This window comes from Hypanus sabinus, chromosome 6 (genome assembly GCF_030144855.1).
Source record: "Hypanus sabinus isolate sHypSab1 chromosome 6, sHypSab1.hap1, whole genome shotgun sequence".
Taxonomy (NCBI): domain Eukaryota; kingdom Metazoa; phylum Chordata; class Chondrichthyes; order Myliobatiformes; family Dasyatidae; genus Hypanus; species Hypanus sabinus.
This window is the reverse complement of record NC_082711.1, coordinates 29,088,173-29,108,518: the sequence shown is the minus strand read 5'-3', so window position 1 is coordinate 29,108,518 and position 20,346 is coordinate 29,088,173. Positions and strand designations below refer to the sequence as shown.

At 38.2% G+C, this 20,346-nt stretch overlaps 1 protein-coding gene across 1 annotated transcript in view; it reads left to right on the top strand.

Annotated features, from left to right (window-relative positions):
- The window catches only part of ncapg2 (non-SMC condensin II complex, subunit G2), a 119,179-nt gene that overhangs the window by 60,434 nt on the left and 38,399 nt on the right, over nucleotides 1-20,346 (top strand). Inside the window, exons 14-17 of the mRNA XM_059971319.1 lie at nucleotides 444-666; nucleotides 7,891-7,997; nucleotides 9,725-9,898; nucleotides 11,031-11,101. Coding sequence (XP_059827302.1) covers nucleotides 444-666; nucleotides 7,891-7,997; nucleotides 9,725-9,898; nucleotides 11,031-11,101 — 575 coding nt within the window. The remainder of the gene's footprint in view (nucleotides 1-443; nucleotides 667-7,890; nucleotides 7,998-9,724; nucleotides 9,899-11,030; nucleotides 11,102-20,346) is intronic.

Sequence of the window (20,346 nt, the reverse complement as noted above, 5' to 3'; positions counted from 1 at the left end):
TGGAGTCTTTGGTGGATATACCAAATCTTTTTTTAAAATCGTAATGAAGTATAACCACTGGCATGCCTTCTTCATGATTGCATCAATGTGTTGGACCCAGGATAGATCCTCTGAGATATTGAGCCTAGAAACTTGAAGCAGCTTGCCTTTTCCACTGCTGACCCCTCAATGATGACTGGTGTGTGATTTCTCAACTTTCCTTTCCAAAAATCTACAATCAGTTCTTTGGTCTTGCTGACCCTGAGTGCAAGATTGTTGCAAAACCACTCAACTAGCCAATCTATCTTATTCCTCAATGCCTCCTCGTAGCCATGTTGCTTTGAAATTATATAAAATTTTAACACAAGTCATGCAAATGGGAGGAAATTTGTTGCTTTGTTTTAAGTATATTTCCATTTGACTTGCATTAATGAACTTATTTGTATTTTTCTTTTTAAATTAAGTTTTGGAAAATATGCCCAATGGAACATCTTTTGGCCCGATTGGAGCTTGATTCTCGACCAGTGGCAAGGCGTATTGTTAATCTTTTATTTAATTCTTTTTTTCCTGTGAATCAACCTGATGAAATATGGTGTGAACGATGTGTTACCCTGCTGCAAATGAATCCTATGGCAGCAAGGAAGTTTTATCAATATGCACATGAGCACACTGCACCTACAAACATTGGTAAGACACTTTATCAATCACTAAAAATCGAATTATTTTGGGTGACTGGTAGAAGGATCAGGGGGAGTTGATGGGTACATGAGAGAAAATGGCTTATAAATGGAGTAACAGAAGAGATGGTACATAATTGATACTGGCTGATTTTTATATAATTGATTTTACATAATTGATAAAGGCTGCTGGCCTTCTATGTAATGGGAAAATATGAGAAAGAAAACACATTTCTCTAATACTTTTCAGAATCGTGGAATTTTCGAATATACTTTTCTGTAAGTTTTGTACTTTTGCACAACTGCTGCTGAAACACTCATCCATGCTTTTTTTTAACCTTTGGACTTGACTGTTCTAAGTTTTCCTGAACAGCCTTTCACCGAGTTCTTTCAAAACTTGGTGAAATCCCATTTTGCATGTACCCATTCACCCATCTGATTCATGTTTGTTGTTCTAAATTAGTTGGCTTTTTCCTCATTTTTAAAATCCTTATGATTGTTTTCAAGTACTCCATAGTACTTCCCTATCCCAATAACTTCTATCAGGCTAGCACCTCTCAGATCAATCCTGCATTTTCGTGTGTCACAATTTTCTTCGCTACCTTTTGCAGCTTTCATTTCAGAAGCCAAGCCTTCAGCTCCAGAATTCCATCTTAACTGTCTCCACCACTCGACTGTGTTCTCTTCTTCAACAATTAATATCTTCCTCTAGGTTTAACATTTTGGCTATCTGTCCCTCTTCCTTGAGAGATTTGGTATTAAACTTAGTTTAATATTTCAGTGAGACATTTGGGATGCTTTATTCCTTTAAAGAAACCTTGTAAATGTTAGTTAATGAAGAATATTTATTCAATCTATGTAATGAGAATAATGTAAGCTAAAAGATCAAAGTGGTTTTCATTACACGAGGCATGACTGAGCAGGCATGTGGACATCAGCAAGTTTGACTGGTGAGAAGAATTTAAAAGGAGAGCATTTTTTCTTCTGTGACTGCGCAGGGGCATGGACGTCAGTGAGTTAGACCGGTGGGAAGAACTTAAAAAGAAGACAGCTTAATAGATCAGGTGTTGGGGTAGAGGGAGTCAGAGTAGGAGGGCTTTGTCTCAACGGGGCTTTATAAGTTCCTTGTGAAGAATAAGAATAAGAAATATGTCTGCGAGGCCGGTCATCTGTACTGAGTGTCGGATGTGGAAAATCCAGGAGACTCCCAGCCTCCTGGACAGCCACATCTGCACCAGGTGCGTCGAGCTGCAGCTCCTTAGGGATCGGGTTAGGGAACTGAAGATGCAGCTTGGTGATCTTCATCTGGTCAGGGAAAGTGAGGAGGTGCTAGATAGGAGCTACAGGCAAGTAGTCACACCGGGGCATCAGGAGACAGATAAGTGGGTAACAATCAGGAAAGGGAAGGGCACGAGTCAGATACTAGAGGGTACCCCTCTGGCTGTCCCCTTTAACATTAAGTACTCCTGTTTGAGTACTGCTAGGGGGTGGGGAATGACCTACCTGGGGGAAGCAGCAGTGGCCATACCTCTGGCACAGAGTCTGTTCCTGTGGCTGAGAAGAGTAGGGAAAGGAAGAGGATGGCAACAGTGATAGGGGACTGTATAGTTAGGGGGTCACACAGGCAATTCTCTGGATGCAGGAAAGAAACGCTGGGTATTTTGCATCCGAGGTGCCAGGGTCCGGGATGTTTCTGATGGTGTCCACGATATCTTGAAGTGGGAAGGTGAGCAGCCAGAGGTCGTGGTACATATTGGTGCCAACCACATGGGTAGGAAAAGGGAGGAGGTTCTGAAAACAGACTACAGGGAGTTAGGAAAGAAGCTAAGAAGTAGGACCACAAGGGTAGTTTTATCAGAATACTGCTTGTGCCATGCAACCATGAGTATAGGAATAAAGTTAGGTGGAGGATAAATGTGTGACTGAGAGATTGGAGCAGGGGGTAGAGATTCAGATTTCTGGATCAGTGGGACCTCTTCTGGAGCAGGCGCGACCTGTACAATAAGGATGGGTTGCACTTGAATCTGAGGGGGGGGGGCAATATCCTGAGAGGGAAGTTTACTAAGGCTATTGGGGAGAGTTTAAATTAGAATTGCTGGGGGTTGGGAACTGAACTGAAGAGACAGAGGAAGGGGCCATTGGCTCACAAATAGAGAAAGCTTGTAGGCAGTGTGAGAGGGAGGATAAGCAGGTGATAGAGGAGGGATGCCAAAGACTGATGGTTTGAGATGTGTCTATTTTAATGCAAGGAGTGTCATGAACAAAGTGGATGAGCTTGGAGAATGGATCAGTACTTGGAGATATGATGTGGCCATTACAGGGACTTGGATAGCTCAGGGGCAGGAATGGCTGCTTAGAGTGCCAGGCTTTAGATGTTTCAGAAAGGATGGGGGGAGGGGGCAAAACAGGTGGGGGTGTGGCCGTGCTGATCAGAGATACCGTCACGGCTGCAGGAAAGGAGGAAGTCATGGAGGGATTGTCTACTGAGTCTCTGGGTGGAAGTTAGAAACAGGAAGGGGTCAATAACTGTACTGGGTGTTTTTTATAGAACTCCCAATAGTAACAGGGACACAGAGGAGCAGATAGGGAGACAGATTCTGGAACAGTGCAATAATAGCAGGGTTGTTGTGATGGGAGATTATAATTTCCCCAATATTGACTGGCATCTCCCGAGAGCAAGGGAGTTAGATGGGGTGGAGTTTGTTAGGTGTGTTCAGGAAGGCTTCCAAACATAGTATGTAGATAAGTCTACAAGAAAAGAGGCTGTACTTGATCTGGTATTGGGAAATGAACCTGGTCAGTTTCAGATCTCTCAGTGGGAGAGCATTTTGGAGATATGATCACAATTCTGACTCCTTTACATTGGATTGGAAAGGGATAGGAGCAGACAAGTTAAGAAAATGTTTAATTGGAGTAAGGGGAAATATGAAGCTATTAGGCAGCAACTTGGAAGTATAAATTGGGAGCAGATGTTCTCAGGGAAATGTACTGCATAAATGTGGAGAATGATCAAGGGATATTTGTGTGGTGTTAACATAGACACATAGAAAACCTACAGCACAATATAGGCTCTTCGGCCCACAAAGCTGTGCCGAACATGTCCCTACCTTAGAAATTATTATGCTTACCTATAGCTCTCTATTTTACTAAGCTCCATGTGCCTATTTAAAAGTCTCTTAAAAGACCCTATCGTATCTGCCTCCACCACCATTGCCAGCAGACAATTCTACACACTCACCACTCTCTGAGTAAAAAACTTACCACTGACATCTCCTCTGTACTTACTCCCCAGCACCTTAAACCCGTGTCCTCTTGTGGCAACCATTTCAGCCCTGGGAATTAGCCTCTGACTATCTATTTGATCAATGCCTCTCATCATCTTGTACACTCCTATCAGGTCACCTCTCATCCTCTGTCGCTCCAAGGAGAAAAGGCTGGGTTCACTCAACCTATTCTCATAAGGCATACTCCCCAATCCAGGCAACATTTTGTAAATCGCCTCTGCACCCTTTCTATGGCTTCCACATCCTCCTTGCAGTGAGTCAACCAGAACTGAGCATAGTGGGTCTGACCAGGGTCCTATATAGTTGCAACATTACCTTAAGGCTCCTAAATTCAGTTCCATGATTGATGAAGGCCAATACACCGTACCCCTTCTTAACCACAGAGTCAATCTGTCACCCACAATGTTCTGCATAGGTATGTTCTAATGAGACAGGGAAAGGATGGTAGGGTACAAGATCCATGGTGTACAAAGGCTGTTGAAAATCTAGTCAAGAAGAAAAGAAAAGCTTACGAACGGTTCAGAAAAAACTAAGTAATGATAGAGATCTAGAATATTAAAAGACTAGCAGTAAGGAGCTTAATAAAATTAGGAGAGACAGAAGGGGCCATGAGAAGGCCTTTGCAAGCAGGATTAAGGAAAACCCCAAGGCATTCTACAAGTATGTGAAGAGCAAGAGGATAAGAAGTGGGAGAATAAGACCAATCAAGTGTGACAGTGGAGAAGTGTGTATGGAACTGGAGGAAGTAGCGGAGGTACTTAATGAATACTTTGCTTCAATATTCACTACGGAAAAAGACCTTGGCGATGACTGTAGGGATGACATAGAGCAGACTGAAAAGCTTAAGCATATAGACATTAAGAAAGAGGATGTGCTGGAGCTTTTGGAAAGCATCAAGTTGGATAAATCACTGGGACCAGACGAGATATGCCCCAGGCTACTGTGGGGAGCAAGGGAGGAGATTGCTGATCCTCTGGCAATGATCTTTGCATCTTCAGTGGGAATGGGAGAAGTTCCAGAGGATTGGAGGGTTGAAGATGTTGTTCCGTTATTCAAGAAAGGGAGTAGAGATGGCCCAGGAAATTATAGACTAGTGAGTCTTACTTCAGTGGTTGTTAAGATGATGGAGAAGATTCTGAGAGGCGGATTTATGAACATTTGGAGAGGCATAATATGATTAGGAATAGTCAGCATGGCTTTGTTAAAGGCAGGTTGTGCCTTATGAGCTGATTGAGTTTTTTGAGGATGTGACTAAACACATTGATGACGGTAGAGCAGTAGATGTAGTGTACAGTCCGCCCTCCTTATGCGCAAGTTCCACATGCAGGAATTCAACCAACAGCGAATCAAGAAAACCTGGAAGTGTTCTTCCAGCACTTGTTGTTCGAGCATGTACAGACTTTTTTTTCTTGTCATTATTCCCTAAACAATGCAGTATAACAACTAGTTTACATAGCATTTACGTTGTATTAGGTATTATAAGTAATCTAGAAATGATTTAAAGTATACGGGAGGATGTGTGTAGGTTACCGTGGATTGGGATCGAAAAAAGATCTGAAGTTCTCTTACTATGTAAGTTGGAACAGGTACATCCAGTATTATTTAGCGTCAGTTAGTCAAATGTTTGTCTTAGTATATAGTGTATATTTTGCCTATCTATGCATATAAAACACCTAAGAACGTATGTTTCAGCACCGGGCTCGGGAAGGTCCTGAGTTCGATCTGGTGACAGACCATTTCCGAGTGCGCTCTCCTTCCATGCTTGGTTGATGTGGAAGATCAAAAACCCATTAATTAAACCACTGCGTTGCTTAGTAATAATTGTAGCTTTCATTGGGGCAGGGCCTTTCTCACTTTATCCTTTAAAATTGTTCCGATCGTTGACCGACTGTAGTCTAACACTTTTCCATTGACCGATGGTGTTTCACCTCTTTCCGATGGCTTTATTATTTCCACTTTATTTTCAATCGTGATCATGATTATTTTCGTGAACAGAAACACTGAGGATTCAGAGCTGGGCCACCGGGTCCTAATGTCCAATGCACTGAGACAGGTTAAATAAGGTCTGGGGTTCTGCTGGGTCCTAAGGTCCATCGCATTGAGACAGGTTGAATAAGGGACTTGAGCATCCGCGTTTTTTGGTATCCGCGAGGGGTCCCGGAACCAATCCCTTGCAGATAAGGAGGGCCGACTGTATATGGATTTCAGCAAGGCATTTAACAAGTTACCCCATGCAAGGCTAATTGAGAAAGCAAGGAGGCATGGGATCCAAGGGGACCTTGCTTTGTGGATCCAAAACTGGCTTGCCCACAGAAGGCAAAGAGTGGTTGTAGACAAGTCATATTCTGCATGGAGGTCTGTGACCAGTGGTGTGCCTCAGGGATCTGTTCTGGGGCCCTTTCTCTTCGTGATTTTTATAAATAACCTGGATGAGGAAGTGGAGGGATGGGTTAGTAAATTTGCTGATGACACATAAGTTGGGGGTGTTGTGGATAGTGTGGAGGGCTGTCAGTGGTTACATTGGACATCGATAGGAAAAACTGGGCTGGGAAGTGGCAGATGGAGTTCAACCCAGATAAGTGTGAGGTGGTTCATTTTGGTAGGTCAAATATGATGGCAAAATACAGTATTTAATGGTAAGACTCTTGGCAGTGTGGAGGATCAGAGGGATCTTGGGGTCTAAGTCCATAGGACACTCAAAGCAACTGCACAGGTTGACTCTGGTTAAGAAGGCATACGGTGTATTGGCCTTCATTAATCGTGGGACTGAGTTCAAGCGCTGAGAGGTAATATTACAGCTATTCTCCCTCCTGCCGTCTGGGAAAAGGCTCCGAAGCATTCGGGCTCTTATGACCAGACTGTATAACAGTTTCTTCCCCCAAGCTATCAGACTCCTCAATACCCGAAGCCTGGACTGACACCTTGCCCTACTGTCCTGTTTATTATTTATTGTAATGCCTGCACAGTTTTTGTGCACTTTATGCAGTTCAGTGTAGACTTGACTTGATGTAGGATCCTGGTCAGACCTCACTGTGCTCAGTTCTTGTTACCTCACTACAGGAAGGATGTGGAAACTATAGAAAGGGTACAGAGAAGATTTACAAAGGTGTTCCCTGGATTGGGGAGCATGTCTTACGAGAATAGGTTGAGTGAACTTGGCCTTTTCTCCTTGGAGTGACGGAGGATGAGAGATGACCTGATAGAGGTGTTTTAAGATAATGAGAGGCATTGGTTGTGTGGATAGTCAGAGGCTTTATCCCAGGGCTGAAATGGCTAACACGAGAGGGCACAGTTTTAAGGTGCTTGGAAGTAGGTACAGAGGAGATGTCAGGGTTAAATTTTTTACGCAGAGAGTGGTGAGTGCATGGAATGGGCTGCCAGCAACGGTGGTGGAGGAGGATACAAAAAGGTCTTTTAAGAGACTCTTGGATAGGTACATGGAGCTTGGAAAAATAGGGGGCTATGGGTAACTAGGTAATTTCTAAAGTGAGTACATGTTCGGCACAGCATTGTGGCCGAAGGGCCTGTATTGTGCTGTAGGTTTTCTATGTTTCAAATGTTTTAACCTGATCGTTAAGGATGGTTATTGGCCAGAACAAAAGGACAAAAGCTCTTGGTCTCTTTGAAGTTGTGTCACAGAAACTGTTATGTTCATCTGAGGACAGTTGGAAATTTGGTTTAGTATCTTATCTCCAATATACTGAAATGTCAGACTAGATTATCTGACTGAATAAATACAATTGCAAGCTGTTTATGTATTTTAGTCTATTATAAGATATTTACCTAACAATATATCTTCATGAAGGCTTAAAGTTTTCTTCATAAATTTTGAGATTAAAGTGTGATACAGGGAATAATATTTATTCACAGGAAATGGGTGTTCTGCAGAAATTTTCAATGTTTGACAGTGAATGCTGCCTCATCACTGTATTTTTAATTTTCTTTAACAGCCAAGTTGATGCTAGTGATTCGCCGATGTTTGAATGCCTGTATTCAAAGGGCAGCCCATAATGAAAGTGATATTGATGATGACGAACATCAGAAGGAAAATATCAGTGTAAGTGCACTGTATACTTCAACAAATATTCGAGCTTGTTTTGTATTAAGTTGAATTATTTTCATTTGTGCTTTTATATTGCCTGGTGAAATTATTTTGAAGTAGGGTGGATAAATAGAAAAGAGAAATCACAAGTGTGTTCCCCAATAATGCCAGACCTTTGGGAAAGGTAAAAGGTCATTGTACAGTGGCATCATAGGTAGATAGGGTCTTAACGAGAGCTTTTAGCACATTGACCTTTATAAATCAAAGTTCTGAGTACAGGATGTAATATTAAATTTATATAAGACATTGGCGAGGCCTAAGTTGGAGTATTGTGTGCATTTAAGTACAGGAAAGTTACCAATAAGACTGAACGAGTATAGAGAAAATTTACAGGATATTATTGGAACTTGAGGTCCTGAGATATAGGGAAGGGTTGAACAGGTTAGGACTTTATTCCCTAGAGTGAAAGAGAATCAAGGAAGATTTGCTAAAATCATGAGGGATATAGATAGGATAAATGCAAGTAGGTTTTTCCAGTGCCGTTGGCTAAGACTAGAACTTACATGGGATAAGGGTGAAAGATTAAATGTTTTGGGGAACTTCTTCCTTTAGAGGGTGATGAGAGTGTGCAAAGAGCTGCCAGGTGAAGTGGTGGATGTGGGTTCTATTTCGCCATTTGAGAAAAATTTGGATACGTACAAAGATGGAAAGGGTATTGAGAACTGTGACTGGGTGCAGGTCAATGAGACTAGATAGAATAATAGTTCGGCATGGACTAAGTGGGCTGAAGAGAGTATTTCTGTGCTGTAGTGCTGTATGACCATTCTGTTCCTGGAGTAGGAATTTGTGATTTTCAGCAGAAAGCTTCAAGATAGAAACAGTAATCACACATAGGCTCAGTGACTGGATATTTACAAATGACTGCATTGAATCAGTTAAAATGAGTATTTTTATTTGCATTTATGTTAATGAATGAAAAAGTGGGAATCTACTGATAAGTTAATCTTTTTATCATGTTTTAAAATTATTTGTGACCAATAATCACACCATTTACTGACTGAGAATCAATACAATGTTTGAGATGCATTCTGTTTAACTGCATTTTTTATTTTGCTAACCCTGGTGAGGGTGCTATTCTTCTAGGTCTTTGACTAATTCCTTAGACTTTTTCCTTGTTGATCTGATTAAACCATATTCAAGTGTAACTGCTATCTCTGGTTTAGCATTTAAAAACTTACACTGGAGATGCCTCATAACTGTTGTACTGTACTAAAGGGCATAAAGATTTTAAATCACCATGATTAAATAGTAGCTTTTTCCCCTAACGATCCTGCCTCTGAATAAGCATAAATATTTATCGGAGTTTGAGTTTGGTTTTTAACATTGAAATCTAAATTAAGCATAATATGTACTTCAGTGTCAGCTGAAAAGAAATGGTGTTACCTTTAATATATGTGTGATATTTGTATAACTTTTACTTCAATTGGAGATTTGTAGATATGAGCAACAGTGCATTTCTATTGTCACTTTTTTTCAATCGAACCACCGTACCCATTCTTATAGCATTTGAAATATTTGAGTTTGCCTTTTCTTTGATTTTGGAGTTCAATGTGTTTTTTTTTGTTTTGGGAAGTAGATTTGATGCCAGGATATGGAAGAAATTTGATGGGGGGAAAGAGTTGAAAAGAGAAACTTGAATGCTTTTAACTGAAAGGTTGAAAACCAATGACCTTTTCCAACAGGTGCTGGATACTGTGCTGTCAGTGAATGATGGTGCCACAATGGCTAGCTTACTGGAAATTATTGTTATTTTATGGAAGAGCATCCAAAAGGCACTGAATGAAAATGAAGAAGCTAAAAACTACACAATTGCTAAGTTTGCAACTGTGCTGCCTGAATATTTAAAAATTTTAACGGTAAAATAATTTTTGTTAATTGTTAGCCATATTTCAAATAGACTGAAAATAGTTATGTTTTGGTTTTGTTTATTAGTATTGCATGTACTGAGATACAGTGAAAAGTTTGTCTTGTATATTGTTCATATAGATCAAATCATTACATAGTGCATTGAGGTAGAACAAGGTAAAACAATAATAATGCAGAATAAAGTGTAAGATCTACAGTGCAGATAAACAATAAAGTGCCAGACCTTAACAAGGCAGATTGTGAGGTCAAGCGTCCGTTATGTTTTACTAGAAAACCATTGCAGCAGAGTAGAAGCTGTCCTTGAGCCTGATGGTATATGTTTTCTGGCTTTTGTATCTTCTGCTTGATGGGTGAGAGGAAAAGAGAATAGCCTGGGTGGATGAAATCATTGATTACTGAGACAGTGAGAAGTATAGACAGAGTCCTTAGAGAGGAACCTGGTTTCTATGCTGTGCTGAGCTGTCCATTAAAGCTATTTATGCTGTTTCATATGATCACATAGAACATTATAGCATGAGTTGCTTTGGCCCATGACATGCTGACCTTTTAACCTACTCTTAAGATCAATCTAACTCTTCCCTTCCACATAGCTCTCTGTTTCTTATACACATCACATGAAACACAGTTGCCATACCAAGCCATTATGTGTCTGGATTAGATGTTTTCTATGGTGTATCAATAAAAATTGGTAAGGGTCAAAATGGACACATTTTTTTAGCCTCCTCAGGAAGTAGAGGCATTGGTGAGCTTTCTTGGCCATTACATCAATGTGGTTGGACCAGAACAGGCTATTGCTGATGTTCATTCTTAAAAAGTTGAAGCTCTCACACTTCAGGAAGTGGGGTGCTGCATGTGCTCCCCTCTATGTCAGCAGTGCTGAGATTGGGAACCCTCTCCATCTCAGCTCTGCTAATATAGAGGGGAGCATGTGCAGCACCCCACTTCCTGAACTTGATGAACATCTCCTTTGACATTGAGGAAAAGATTGTTGTAATGACACCATGTCACTAAGCTCTCTATCAGATATTTTAATTTGGGTGTTTGCGGAGGGGGGTGGGGGGAAGGTGTAAAATATCTGTACTTGCATTTTGTGTTCAGACCAAATTGTTTGCTTTTTTCCAGGATGACCGTTGTACTGTCCCCTTAATAATTCTGGCTTCATTCATGCCTGCAAAAGCAGTTCTCACCTTCAGGTACAGTGGTTTCAAAATTCTTTCCTCATTTTAAGAAAATCAGAATAACTGGGTGATATCAGCTGAGCATGTTGGCTGTAAGCTGAGAGCAGTCAATCAGGAAGAAGAGTCAAGGAAAGATGCTTTCATAATCTATGCAGATACATAATATAAATACAAATTATCTAGATGAAAATTTGAAGTACACAGTCTGCACAATAAAATAATTGTGTTTTAATAAAATATTATTACTTTATCCTACACAGCAGGCTTTCTAGGCCACAATGTTTTGTATAAAATTAACTCATTGCAGGAAAATACCTCCCTGTTTCACTGAGCAACATTTCCATCATTGACCAGGCAATTGCATGCTGCTTCAAAATTAAATTTTTTAAAAACGCTGTAAAGTTTAAAATATTGAATGTTTTGGAAGCAAAGAATTGTTCATGTATTGCTTTTTAAACTTTAAGTGATTTTTTTCTATCAACATTGATAGTGATAGATGTGGCCAAATGGTTAAGGCATTCATCTAGTTATCTGGAAGTCGCTAGTTCAAGCATTGGCTGAGGCTGAGTGTGTGTCCTTGAGCAAGGCACCTAACCACACATTGCTCTGCGACGACGCCAGTGCCAAGCTGTATGGGTCCTAATGCCCTTCCCTTGGACAACGTTGGTGGTGTGGAGAGGCAAGACTTGCAGCTTGGGCAACTGCTGGTCCTCCATATAAAAAAAACCTTGCCCAGGCTTGCATCCTGGAAACTTTCCAAGGTGCAAATCCATGGTCTATGAGACTTAACAGAGGCCTACACTACACGACCGGCATAAATTGGTCGATCTGTTTTTGCATTTGCCAGAGAGCATCACTTTGTAATGTTAATTTTAATTGATAGAACAAATTAGATTTGGTATATTTGTACAAACAAAAAAATCAGTGAATTGTCAATTACAAAATTCTAAAGATAACTGCTTTAAGTAGCTGAACATATTTTCAGCTATTTTTAGGTATTTATTATTAACTACTTTGTTCAAGTTTTTTTTCATTTTAAAATCATTTATTAATTATTATTGAAGATTGACAAAAAAAGATATATTAAGTCAATATGCCATTATATACAATAAGGAATTAAATTAGCAAATAACTGATCAACAAAGCTAAGCAATATATCAATAATAATAAAAAAGTAGTGTTAAGAATATTTTTTTTGAAAGAAGAAGGAAAAAAAGAACCCCTACTAACTGAAAAAAACACCTACTAACTAAAAAAAAACAAAAAAAAACCCATTGGGTGCACAATTCCGGAGCTATACATCATACAAGCTTCCCTAAAAAAAAATCATCAATCCACGAACTCAAATCCACTTAAAGAAAAATGGGAAAGAAAACATATTAATTAACTCAAATCAGATGATAGTAGCAGGCGAATGAACCCCACCTTTTCTCAAAATTGAATTGAGGATCAAAAGTTCGACTTCTGATTTTCTCCAAACTAAGACATAACATCACCTGGGAAAACCATTGTATCAAAGTAGGAGTGGAAGTATCTTTCCATTTCAACAAAATAGCCCTTCTGGCCAATAATATAACAAATGCAATTACATGTTGGTCTGATGAAGAAATACCGTGAATATATTGAGGGATTATACCAAATAAAACTGTCAATTTATTAGGTTGTAAATTAATATTGTAGAGAAAATAGACTTCCAAAAATGTTTCAATACAGAACACGACCAAAACATATGTGTCAATGTGGCTGTCTCAGTTTTACATCTGTCACACTGGCTATCAACATCAGGAAGCATTTTTGACAGTCTCTCCTTTTTCAAATAGTAACGATGTACAATTTTAAATTGAATTGAAGAGTAATTGGCACAAATCGAAGAAGAATTGACCAACTTCAAAATCTGCAACCAATCTTCTGTTATCAAAGTCATGTTAAGCTCTTTCTCCCAATCTTGCTTAATCTTAAGTGAAGGGTAATTGTACTGCTGTAACAATAAATTATAAATTCTCCCAATAATACCCTTCACTAAAGGATTCATTTTAAAAATAATATCTAACAGGTCAGAATCTTGTATATATGGAAAATTACTTAAGTATTTTTTTAAGAAGTGTCTAACCTGAAGATACTGCAGGAAATGTGAATATGAGAGAGAGTATTTAGTTACCAATTTCGCAAAAGACATTAGTCGGCCATCTTGGAACAAATCCGTGAAGGAATAAACCTCTTTATTCCTGCAAAGAAGCAAAGTAGGATCACCTAATGAAGGTTTAAATAAATAATTTTGATAAGTTAAACTAAAAAGTTTAAATTTTTTAAGATTAAAAAAATTACGAAACTGGAACCAAATTTGTAACGACTGCTTAATCACAGAATATAAATTTAAATTAGTGATTTTGGCCAGTTGTACAGGCAGAGCAGCTCCTAATAATGAGGTTAAGTGAAACTGTTTCACAGCATTCAATTCCAAATCAGCCCAAGGTGGTCATTCATCTCTATCAGCCCAATATAACCAAGAACACAGATAACGTATAGTAACAGCCCAATAATACATTCTTAAATTAGGCAAAGCAAGACCTCCATCTTTTTTTAAATTTTGTAAATGATATTTAACAATTCTTGGTCTTTTATTATTCCAAACAAAAGATGAAATAATGGAGTCAACCTGATCGAAGAACTTCTTAGTTAAAAAATAGGGATATTTTGAAATACAAATACAAATTTTTGGTAAAATCATCATTTTAACTGCATGAATTCTGCATGAATTCGGCCGACTAACAAAAGTGTAAGTGTAAGTGGATTCCATCTACAAAATAATTGCTTCATAAAATCCACTAAAGGAACCAAATTAGCTTTATAAAGATCTTTATGAGTTTTGGTGATAATAATACCTAAATATTTAAATGAATCTGTAACTCAAAAAGGAATATCATTATATATAGAAGCAGAATCATTTAGGGGAAATAATTCACTTTTATGAAGGTTTAGTTTATATCCCAGAGACTCCCCCAAAATCGTTCAATAGTTTCAATAAACTAGGAATGGATTCTTCAGGGTTCGAAATATAAACTAAAAGATCGTCAGCATAAAGAGAGATCTTATGAACAGTACCATTTATAAAAATTTCATGAATATTTTAGCTTCACGAAGTGCATTAGCCAAGCGTTCCGGCACCAAATTAAATAACAAAGGACTTAACGGACATCCTTGTCTCGTACTCCTTTAAAGCCAAAAAAAAGGAGATCTGCAATTGTTAGTAATAACAGTAGCAATAGGGCTTTTATATATCATTCTAATCCACTTATTAAAATTAATACCAAAGCCAAATTTCTGGAAAACATTAAATAAGTATTTCCATTCAACTCTGTCAAATGCCTTTTCAGCATCAAGAGAGATGACAATGTGGGAGGTAACTCTACTATCAAAAAAGAATCTTTAAGAGTTTCCAACATACATGAAGAGAGCAATTTTTCAAATTTTTAAATAAATTCCTACAGAATAACCATCCAGTTCAGGAGCTTTATCAGATTGCATTGAAAAAATAGCTTTCTGAATTTTGCTTTCAGTAATAGGAGCATCAAGAGTTTGTTGCTCTTCAGCAGAGATTTGAGGAAAATCGATCTTTTGTAAAAAGGCATTCATTTTAGAAGAATCAACTGGAAACTGAGATTTATAAAGTTCAATATAAAAGTCTTGAAAAATTTTATTAATATCTTCATATTTGCATGCTAAACTACCATCTCCCTTACGAATTTTAAAAATTTGTCTTTTAGCTCCAGCTGCTTATAATTGAGATGCTAATAGCTTATTATTTTTATCTCCAAACACGTATATTTGACTTTTCAATTTAAGCAAATTTCTTTCAATAGTATAAGTTAATAATAAATTATATTGTGATTGCAGTTCAACTCTTTGTTTAAATAAATCAACGTTAGGAGAGACTGCATAAATATTATCCAAATCTTTAATTTGTTTGGAAATTTTATCTAACTCTGTTTTCATCTGTTTCTTTAGCTGAATAGGAAATTATCTGACCGCGCAAATATGCTTTAAATGTATCCCATATAATCAATTTCGATAGATAGAAACATAGAAAATAGGTGCAGGAGTAGTCCATTCGTCTCTTCGAGCCTGCACCGCCATTCAGTATGATCATGACTGATCATCCAACTCAGAACCCTGTACCTGCTTTCTCTCCATACCCCCTGATCCCTTTAGCAACAAGGGCCATATCTAACTTCCTCTTAAATATAGCCAATGAACCAGCCTTAACTGTTTCCTGTGGCAGAGAATTCCACAGATTCACCACTCACTTTGTGAAGAAGTTTTTCCTCATCTCGGTCCTAAAAGGCTTCCCCATTATCCTTAAACTGTGACCCCTCATTCTGGACTTCCCCAACATCGGAAACAATCTTCCTGCATCTAGCCTGTCCAATCCCTTTAGAATTTTATACGTTTCAATAAGATCCCCCCTCAATCTTCTAAATTCCAGTGGGTATAAGCCTAGTCGATCCAGTCTTTCTTCATATGAAAGTCCTGCCATTCCAGGAATCAATCTGGTGAACCTTCTCTGTACTCCCTCTATGGCAAGAATGTCTTTCCTCAGATTAGGGGACCAAAACTGCACACAATACTCTAGGTGTGATCTCACCAAGGCCTTGTACAACTGCAGTAGAACCTCCCTGCTTCTGTACTCAAATCCTTTTGCTACGAATGCCAACATACCATTTGCCTTTTTCACCACCTGCTGTACCTGCGTGCCCACCTTCAATGACTGGTGTACAATGATACCCAGGTCTCGTTGCACCTCCCCTTTTCCTAATTGGCCACCATTCAGGTAATAATCTGTTTTCCTGTTCTTGCAACCAAAGTGGATAACCTCACATTTATCCACATTAAATTGCATCTGTCATGAATTTGTCCACTCACCTAACCTATCCAAGTCATCCTGCATCCTCTTAGCATCCTCCTCACAGCTAACACCGCCGCCCAGCTTTGTGTCATCTGCAAATTTGGAGATGCTGCATTTAATTCCCTCGTCTAAATCATTAATATATATTGCAAACAACTGGGGTCCCAGAACTGAGCCTTGCGGTACCTCACTAGTCACTGCCTGCCATTCTGAAAAGGCCACGTTTAACTCCCACTCTTTGCTTCCTGTCTGCCAACCAATTCTGTATCCACATCAATACCATACCCCCAATACCGTGTGCTTTAAGTTTGCACACTAATCTCCTGTGTGGGACCTTGTCAAAAGCCTTCAGAAAACCTAAATACACCACATCCACAGGCTCTCCCCTATCCACTCTACTCGTTATATCTTCAAAAAATTCTATAAGATTCGTCAGACATGATTTTCCTTTCACAAATCCATGCTGACTTTGTCCCATGATTTCACCTCTTTCCAAATGTGTTGTTATCACATCTTTGATAACTGACTCTATCATTTTCCCCACCACCGATGTCAGACTAACAGGTCTATAATTCCCCTGTTTTTCTCTCCCTCCTTTTTTAAAAAGTGGGGTTACATTAGCCACCCTCCAATCCTCAGGAACTAATCCAGAATCTAAGGAGTTTTGAAAAATTATCACTAATGCTTCCACTATTTCTTGGGCTACATCTCCCATATTGTTAAAAAGAAAAAAACTTTTATCTGAGTCCCAATAAATTTGACAAAGTCTGGACTTAGTAATAAATTTTCTGGAAAACGCCAAGGCAAATTTGCAATAGCAGTACCATTCAATTCAAAAGCTAAACTTAAAGGCACATGACCCGAAAGAACTATAGCATCATATTCACATTTCTGGACTTTGGACAAAAATCGGGGATCAACTATAAAGTAATCGATTCTTGAATATTTTTTGCGAATGTGTGGGGAAAAAAAAGAATAATCTCTATCATTAAGAAGTAAATGTCTCCAAATTTCAACCAGGCCAAAATCAATTAGAAAAGAGTTAATAAGTGATACAGAACAACTCGGAAGCCGCTGATTAGTTGAACTTTTGTCAATCAAAGGGTTTAAACAACTGTTAAAATCACCACCCATTAACAACATATATCAATTTAAGTCCGGCAATAAAGCAAATACATTTTTAAAAAAAGGATCATCTACATTAGGTCCATGTAGGTTAACCAGAACAATTTTTCTATTACAAATTGTTCCTTTAACAATTAAAAATCTACCTTTAATATCTGACACAATATCTTCTTGGATGAATAAAATATCAGATTTAATAAAAATAGATACTCTCTTTGTTTTATTTTGACAAGTAGCGTGAAATTGAAGGCCCTTCCACATTTTAAAAAATCTATTTTGATCATCCGTTTTGATATGCATTTCTTGAACAAAAATTATATCGGGTTGGAATCAATTAATGATTTTAAAAGTCTTCTTTCACTTAATAGGAAGTTTCCAACCACGTACATTCCAAGTTATAACATTTATCTGTTTAATTGCCATTAAAGATTTTTTATTTTATTTAACACATAAATAGACGCATACCAGCGCAGGCTAATCAAAACTGGCGGTGATAAGTACAACCAGACACAAACTATGCAAGCTCCAGAACTCCATAACAGGGAAAAAAATGCCAAAAAGAAAACTAAAATTAATCTTACAATTAATCCTGTAAATCAAAACTAACCCAATCCTCCCACCACCCCAAAAAGCTCGAAATTCAGCAAAAAACAATGGGCACTGGTAAGGCTAGGTAATCATTAAAACATGGAACAGATTCCCAGTTGAAATGGTTAATACAAGAGGACACAATTTTACGGTGATCAGAAGAAGGTATAGGGATCTCAGAGCTATTTTTTTCAAAGACCAGTGGGTATGTGGAAGGATCTACCATGGGTAGATAAAGGCAGACACAACAAGGACATTCAAGAAGCTCTTAAATAGGCACATAGTGAAAGACGAATAGAATTCTCTACAGGACAGAAGCATTAAATTAATCATGAAGTAAATTGAAAGGCAAGCAGAACAATATGGGCCAAAAGGCCAGCACTGTTCCGTTTTTCTCTACAACATCTCGCTCCCCTTATCCAGCATAAAAGTTCAGAGAAAAAAATGTTTATACTTAATCCTTAAAAACACGCTGGGGAATGCAAAACAATCTCCAAGGACACCAAAACTATAAAATTAAACAAAGATAGAAATACCTATGTAATCTCTAGTGGGAAAAAAAGTTTCCATTTAACTGACATGCCCAATGAAAAACTTTTTTTTAGAAAAAACTAATTACCTATCAACTAAGCATTCCCAACTATATATATATAAAAAAACCTTATGAACTATGGAAACTATCACTGGAAAAAAAGGAGAATAAGACAAATAATAAAACAGATAATCAAACAGTCTATCCATTGTCTTAATTCACTCAGTAGACCAAAAAGGTTTCGAAAAGTCATTCATCATTCACATCGAAAAGTTCACATCTTCTTTAAATGGTCGATCAATCAAAGGACATCTTAAGCAAATCAAAAATATTCAAAGCTTATCTTCTTTCCGAAAGAACGATTATTCAGTAGACCTAAAACCATTTAGACCTTGGCTACAACCGGAATAGAGTTAACATAATCCAATGCCTCTTTGGGGTCCAGAAAAACACGTGGAGTCGAATCTTTGAGAAATAATCTTAATCGGGCTGGATATTGAAGTGATGGGAATAATTCCTTATCATAGGCTATCTTCATGGTTGGAACAAATTTAGACCGCAGAGCCATAACCTCCCGTGGATAATCTTCATAAAAACGAAGCTCGGAACCTTTAAGTTTAAAGACTTTTTGTTTCCTTGCATATTTTATGATTCAGTCTAACTTTAAAATGAAGAAAGGAGACCAAAACTGACCATGGTCTATCTTGGCGACATGTTGCAGTAAAAATTCTATGTGCTCTTTTGATGTTGGGAGGTTGAGATAAAATATCTGGAAACAGATTGAAACAGGTTAGCAAAATAGTCTAATAAATCTCTAGTCTCAGATCCTTCCTTCAATCCAACAATTTGAATGTTATTCCGACTAGATCTTGCTTCCAAATCAAGAATCTTCTGTTGTGACTTCTCCAAACGCATTGATATTTTCGCAATTTGCCACTTCGCCTCTTTAAGTTCAGAATTCAGAGAAATAACGTTTTCCTGCACAAATTGAAAACTCTGGTAACGACTTCATCTCAGAAGAGGTAGCATCAAGTTTTACTGTGTTGTTGTCTATCTTCTTATCAAGACCCATCAGTGAATTTTCTAAATGTTCGACCCAGTCTGGTGTTTCCTCAGACTTTTTCCCCTTTCCATTGCTGGATTCAGGAAGCTGCTTTCCACTTCTTAAAGATTGTGACATAGTAACAACTATTCCCCTCTAAGATCCGACAAATAAAAGTTAAAAATTCAAAGTTTAAACTAGGGAAAAGGAAGAATTAATTGCAGCCATCCAGATTGTGTGTCACTCCATTAGACAGTAGGCAGAGTCCAAAGGGCAATTCCCAACCTGGGGTCTGCGGACCCATTGCTTAATGGTGTCCGTGGCATGAAAAAATTGGTAACTGCCGCGTTAAAAGTATTCAAAAAGATGAACAAGAAAGCATTTCCTTTGAGGAGCAAGAATAAGGGGATATTATTTAACACACAACCATGGATATTTAGGAAGGAAGTTGTGGAAATTATCTTTTCCCTCAGGGAGGTTTGAAGAAATTGGCATTTTCTCTCCTAAAATGATAAGAATTGTGGGCCAATTGGAGCTTTTGAGGTTAAGCATATGTGTTAAGTAAATATATCACAGGATATTAAAGATATGGAAAATTTTAAATTTGGATGCAACTCAACTATGATTGAATTGAATAGCAGACTAGATTTGGGCTGAATGGTCCACTTTTATTTCTGTATCCTTATTTGTCTAACAATTATTTAATTCAGCCAATCATGGTTCTTTGGACAACAAATGTAAAGATGTTTTACATTTAGGAATTGAGTACCTTTTATTTCACTCAGTAAATGTTGACATGGCTCACAAAGCCCATGTTTAATGTTTAATCGTTGTTGGTGGTGGTAAAGCACCTTTATGAGTTTTTGTAGTACTTATGCTGATAGTACTCTCACATTGCTCTTGGGTAAGGAATTTTGGCGTTTTGATCATTGCATATTGGAAGAAAGACTGTTTCCAAGTTAGCTTAGTGTGTGACTGGACAGGAACACTTGAAGACAGCATTTCTTGGAATGTTGCTAGTGTTTTGCTAGCCTTCATTGATAGAGTTATTAGATGTATGTATGTATGTG